This window comes from Austrofundulus limnaeus, unplaced genomic scaffold (assembly GCF_001266775.1).
Source record: "Austrofundulus limnaeus strain Quisiro unplaced genomic scaffold, Austrofundulus_limnaeus-1.0 Scaffold1, whole genome shotgun sequence".
Taxonomy (NCBI): domain Eukaryota; kingdom Metazoa; phylum Chordata; class Actinopteri; order Cyprinodontiformes; family Rivulidae; genus Austrofundulus; species Austrofundulus limnaeus.
In genome coordinates this window covers 6,449,152-6,455,324 of record NW_013952403.1, presented here as the reverse complement: position 1 = coordinate 6,455,324, position 6,173 = coordinate 6,449,152, and the positions used below count along the sequence as shown (strand labels likewise).

Sequence of the window (6,173 nt, the reverse complement as noted above, 5' to 3'; positions counted from 1 at the left end):
GTGATGGTGGTGGGGGTGGGGGGCAGTGGTGCGCGACTGACCCTCTGAATAAATGAAACCTATGTAACACAGTTGTTTACAATATTTGACCAAAGAAAAAACAGAGCAGGACTGCAGAGAGAGTTAAATATGATTTAGATTTTTATTTCTGTGACAGGAGACACGATATTAACAGCAGTCGTCATTTCATTCCTCTGCTAAAAACTGACTTTTTTTCTGGATCTCCGAGTGCAGAATTTCAATCTCCGAACTCGTAAAGTTCTTCTTTTTTACTTTGCAATGTCATTTATGAATGGACACTTCTGGTATGTGTGGCAGGAAACGTATATCCTTATATRGTGATTTTTGGGGTGGTGATCTTGTAAATCACCTCTCCTCGTGCACAAGCACCTGATATGCATTCATCATGTTTACGCAGCTCATTTACACACTTTTCCTGAAGATAAAAGAGTTTGTTGAATCTGAAGTGATATGTTCGTACGAACCTTTCGTAAGAATACGAACATGTTCTTGCATGAGGCCCATTGTTTGTATATAAGTCAGAAAAACTGAAGGACTATTTTTGCTATTTTAAACTTAACATTCAGAAAAAAGAAAACATTCAAAGTCTTTTGAGGTGTTGTTGCCAATAAATGTTTATTTGATTTGATTTTCAAATTGTAGCAATGATAATAGCTACAATTTGAAAATCAACAGGTGATTTTAATTAATGGCATCTATTTAACTTCCCAGTGGTGCAGTTGGTAGAGCTGTTGCCTTTCAGAAAGAAAGTTGCTGGATCAAGTCCATTCTGGGTAGAGTTTGCATGTTCTCTCTATCCATGTGGGGGTTTTCTCCAGGTGCTCCAGTTTCCTCCCACAGACCAAAACCATGAATGTTAGGCTAAATGGTAAGTCTAAATTGTCCTTCGCTATTGGTGAGTATGTGAATGGTTTGTTTCATGTGGCTCTGTGTTGGACTTGCAACCTGTCATGGATGAGCCCCACCCCTCACACAGTGACTATTGGACATGGGAACCAGTGAACCCTGTGACCCTGAAATAAAGAAGCAAGTAAATACATATAATATATGGACAGATGGGTCTATTTACCTCCTTGTACAAATTATCTCAAACTAACTTTTACACAGTTTTGCTTGGAGTTAAATGAAATGTTTAAAATGGTGAAGATACCAAGTGTTGTGGTAATTTTATTTAGTTAAAAAAACTAGACTTGCACAATCTCAATCATCTTTGATTTTATATTACACTGGTTTTGTTTGCACACCCATGTTTCATTCTCTTTGTGAGTTGCCAATTTTATAATCACCAGCACCAATAACTCAGCTTTAGGAATAAACCCTAGTTGGCATGAATAATTACCATGCTAAAGACTTTATATCCTGCACAGGTGCTTTGTTGACACTAAAGCTCCACAAAGGAGTGTTCAATATTGTTTTTAATTTTAACATTTAGAAACTTTGATTGGTCATGTTTATTTCCCTATGTAAACCTGATTGACTAATGCTGTTGGCAYGCTGGGTAAACACTATTTGATGTTTTAAAGTAATGAGTAGATAATGTGAAGAGAGACAGGGAGATAAATAAAGAGAGCGGACATGGGGATGGTAATGAGATGGTAATGAGACAGATAAGTTCTAACACAACCCTGGTCCCTCAGGTGAGCCCTTCTCATTAATTTGTTGGAAGATGGGAAGCAGAATGACAAGCGGAAAGGCTGCATATCAAACACAAAGGTGGRCAGTAAGCGGAGAGGACAGCCGAGTGAGCAAAGACATAAATTAATAAGAGTGTTGGAGGGAAAAGCAACACATAGGTGAACAAAGGCGACCAAGTAAGCAGGGAGATGGAACAAGTACAACAATAATAATGTTGTGGTGGAATCAAACTGTTGATATATATTTTGATTACTTTTCCTTTTCTAAATCACAGCCTTATATAGTTTGGATTTCAACTTTTATATGTAGTTTGGAATATTGCTGCTCAAATGTGGCAGATGAAATGTGCCATTTAACGGGTAAAGACAAAGACAACTTTTACGAATGGGACTGATTGAAACCCTTGACTCAAGAGGTACAGAGAGGTTGTGGTGATGTCTTCAGCAGCCTTTGGACAAGAGGTACAGTAAGAGTACAAGGTACAACCTTGGCTGTCTATCTCAGAGCCACATGGATACAAACAAACAGCCATTCAATTTCAGACTCAGGCCAATTTAGAGTTGCCGGGCATATTCCAAGATGACAATGCCAGGATTCATCGGGCTGGAATTTTGAATGAGTSGTTCAGGGGGCATGAGACATCATTTTCATACATGGATTGGCTCCATAGAGTCCATTGAGAATTTTTGGGATGTGCTGGAGAAGGCTTTACGCAGCAGTCAGACTCTACCATCATCAATGGAAGATCTTGGTAAAAAAAAAAATAATGCAACACTGGATGGAAATAAAACTTGTGAAATAAAACTTGTGAAAACTTGTGAAATTGCAGAAGTTCATCAAAACAATGCCACAGCTATTGCAAGCTGTAATCAAAGCTAAAGGTGGTCCAACAAAAAATTTGAGTGACCTTTTTATTGGTTTCGGTGCTGAATTTTTTTAAATTATTTTTTGGCCAAGCAGTGTATATTGATGACAATACAATGTTTTCCCAATATCACAAATCTCTTATTACATGATTTTTATTCAGTTAAATTCACTGGTCTGCAATTGATATGATGCAATATCATATGCCCATGTACCACAATCATTGTGTTAGATGGGCATTCAATGACAAWATGGGTCAATGTTTTCATTTTGCCTTGACGTATTTGAATAAATAAACATTTAATTGATAAATTGATGTGGATCAACATATTGTACTCCTATTATTAATACCTTCAAATCATCAAATGGATGTGTTTTAGCAAGTATTTCATCATTTTTTTCTTAAGTGTATTTTTCAGGARGTCTTTATTTTAAAACCAGGCTGATTTGGGTCAAATAACATCACATGTTAAAGTATCAGGGAGAGTAAGATGGAATCTSTTGAATTCCAACCCACTAAACAGTGGGCTACATGAGTCAGCTCACACAGATCAACCTGATTCAAGAGCACACTTTATTCATTGTTTTTTCTTTTCTCTTTTTAACACCATCTAAACTTTTTCATAAGTTAATTCAAGATCATTTTTATGTTTTAAAACATGAACCAACCCTCCCTAACACAGATAATACCTTGCACAACCACATACACTGTCAGACAGTCATGARTGTTTAATATTTTCATCAGACGATAAAGTGCATTTCACAATTTTTATTCCACCTAAGAGGGGATTGGATTGAAAACAAGTAGTTCTAAGGAGTAATAAAAAGATAGTGGTGCACAGGGAAATCCATTAAAGATGAGAGCCCAATGATTAACTTCCATCATTGGCAGGAATGGGTTGTAGCACTGAAAAAGATGGATCTAAAACTTTTTTCCTCTCAGAATTACATTCAGAATTTACTACAACTCTGAATATAAACACACTTCAGAAAATGATTGAAAATACCATAGAAGATACAAAATCTGAGATCAGATATTGGCTCAGATAATTGGTTAGATGCCTGCAAATCAGCAGATATCATTTCATTTATAAAATGTCTGTTCATATTTTATGTTCTTAACTTTAATTTGCTAATGAATGCTTTTGCCAATGGTAATAAGATGCATGTTCAAAAATTGTACTTCAGTGCTATTCTGGCACGTTATTATTAAGGGAATCAACTAGGAAATTAATGATGTGATGAAAGAAACAAATAAACACAAAACCCAAGGAAATATGTTTTTTTTTTTTTTTTTTTTTTGAGGGGGGTCCAATTTTTGAGGATTTCTTTCTGAACTTCCTGATTCACCATATTTGGAATTTGACATTTTTCATCAACGTTTGGATAATGTTTCTACTGGAACTCGTGTGGCACACCTTAACCAAAGATTTAACAGTTGCTGCAGTCTTGCAGAGTGCATTGAAAAAAAAAAGAAAACATAAGTATAGCAAGTATAACAAAGTCTCTTAATCTATTTTCCAACATGTTTAAAAAATAATTTGTGACAATTTAGTAACATAAGAAGCACCTGACTGGCAGGAATGCAAAATAACAACAACAACAACAACAACAACAACAACAACAACAACAACAACAATAATAATAGTAATAATAATAATAATAATAATAATAAATGGTCAACCTCAGGACTAAGTGCATAATCCATGACAAACACTGTTTCCTTTAACCTGCTGTCACTGAGTGATAACAAGTGCACAATAAATGTTAGAAGAAAGCAAAATGTATGGTAAAGGGCCCAYAAGCTTTATTTTGTTTTGAGAGTGTTCTATAAACATAACTTTCTAATTGTGTAATTTTAATGACTCTTAGTGGTCATGAAAATGACAGTGACAGTAAAATGTTAAACAGCACATTACACAAACAAATGCAAATATGTTTCCTTTTATGTCCTGAAAGAACTGTATTTATGTTTTATAAATTGCCTTTTAACTCCATCAATAGTCAGGACACATTTAAGGAGAATAATAGATTAATTATGTGGTATGCCAGTTTTCATTTTATAATTACAAACTAAACGTGTTTTATTTCCTAAGGAGCATCCCTCTGTCAACAAGTGAGGCACAGATGAAGATGTGAAGAGAAACAACTTACCTTAAACTCTGTCTCGATGTTGGCCAGTCTTGCCAGTTCATTGCTAAGCTCAAGGGCAGTGAGAACGGGGTCCTCACTGCTGAGCGACAGGTAAGCTGCACTGGCCAGGCCCTTATAGGCGTTCATCCTGGAGCGCGAGTGGCTGAACGAGTCTTTCTTCTGTTTCTCCACACATTCCGAACACTTACAGAAGTAGTCGTGAGGCCTCTCGATGCGAGCCCCCTTCGTCAGGAGGATGTGAACGATCTCGTACTCCTGGCAATGAGCTGCCAGGATGATGGGAGTGATGTCATGTGAAAAGCGCGTCCCATCTTCATCGTATGCATAGAAGACATCGTCTCGCATCTCCTGCTCCAGGGGGCTCAAAGCCAGCCGGAGACCTCCACCAAAAGCGGGATGGGCGAGAATGGCTTCGACAATTCGAACGTAACCTTTAGAGATAGCCAGAAGGAGGCCATCCCCAATCCTGGCCAAGCCATCCTTCTTAAGCAGCAGCTCAGTCACCTCTAAATGYTCATTACCCACCGCCAGCTGCAAGGCATTCTGGCCCATGTAGTCCACACAATTGAAATTTAGAGTTTTCGACTCCTCCAACATTTTGCGMACCACAGGAATGTTCCCATACTCGGCAGCATCCAGGAACCGTTCCTCCTCYGCAGTGAGTGGGGAGCCACGCTCATTAAACATATAAGCAGGACCTCGCACTGCCTGGCGACGCCCCTTCTCCCTCAGCGTGGTGTGTCGGCGATGCATGGCTTCCACCCTGGGGCAAGTGAAGAAAATAGGGAACAATGAATTGAGTAAAAGGCCCAATAATCAGAATGAGAATTAGATCAGGGAAGAGAAAAAAAAGCCAAGATTAAGAGTTTTCTGATCTCACAGAAAGCACCACAACTGTGACTAAATCAGCAAATAGTTCCAACATATCAAGAGGTCAATGCTTGTTGCTGTCAATAGTTTTGACTGATACAGTATGACATAAGAAAAACAACTCCCACTGTGTTTCAGTGATCATGCAAAGACATCAGCCAGGAGTGGGTTGGATTTTATTCACTACAGTACATGCATGGAAAGAGACATGTGTTTCCTGCTCCAAACAATAAYATCATCATTTGTCTTGTTTATTGAGAACCATCCAATTAGATTTTTAAAGACGGGTTTAAAAAGACTCACACCTGCTGCACTTGAATGATTTCAAACCACAACTTTTACAGTTTGATTGTTTTGTTCATATTCAAAACAACTTCTCAAATTGTCAACATCATTATGTTGGTTTTAGCATAATTGTCGGTTGGTCTATATTCACAATAAGTGCTCCAACTGAAATAACAAGTATGTTTATTTTTTATAATGTCTGTTGTTTGTCATTTCCCCTTTACTTACACCTACAGGCATACACACAAACACAAAGTCTGCCTGCCTGCATATTCGGTGTGTGTGTGTGTGTGTGTGTGTGTGTGTGTGTGTGTGTGTGTGTGTGTGTGTGTGTGGGGCGGAGA

At 37.8% G+C, this 6,173-nt stretch overlaps 1 protein-coding gene across 1 annotated transcript in view; it reads right to left on the bottom strand.

Moving 5' to 3' along the window:
• Positions 1–6,173, bottom strand: part of trpc7b (transient receptor potential cation channel, subfamily C, member 7b) — a gene marked incomplete in the record, with an annotated part of 70,704 nt that overhangs the window by 58,306 nt on the left and 6,225 nt on the right. Inside the window, 1 exon segment of the mRNA XM_014007269.1 lies at positions 4,675–5,437. Coding sequence (XP_013862723.1) covers positions 4,675–5,437 — 763 coding nt within the window.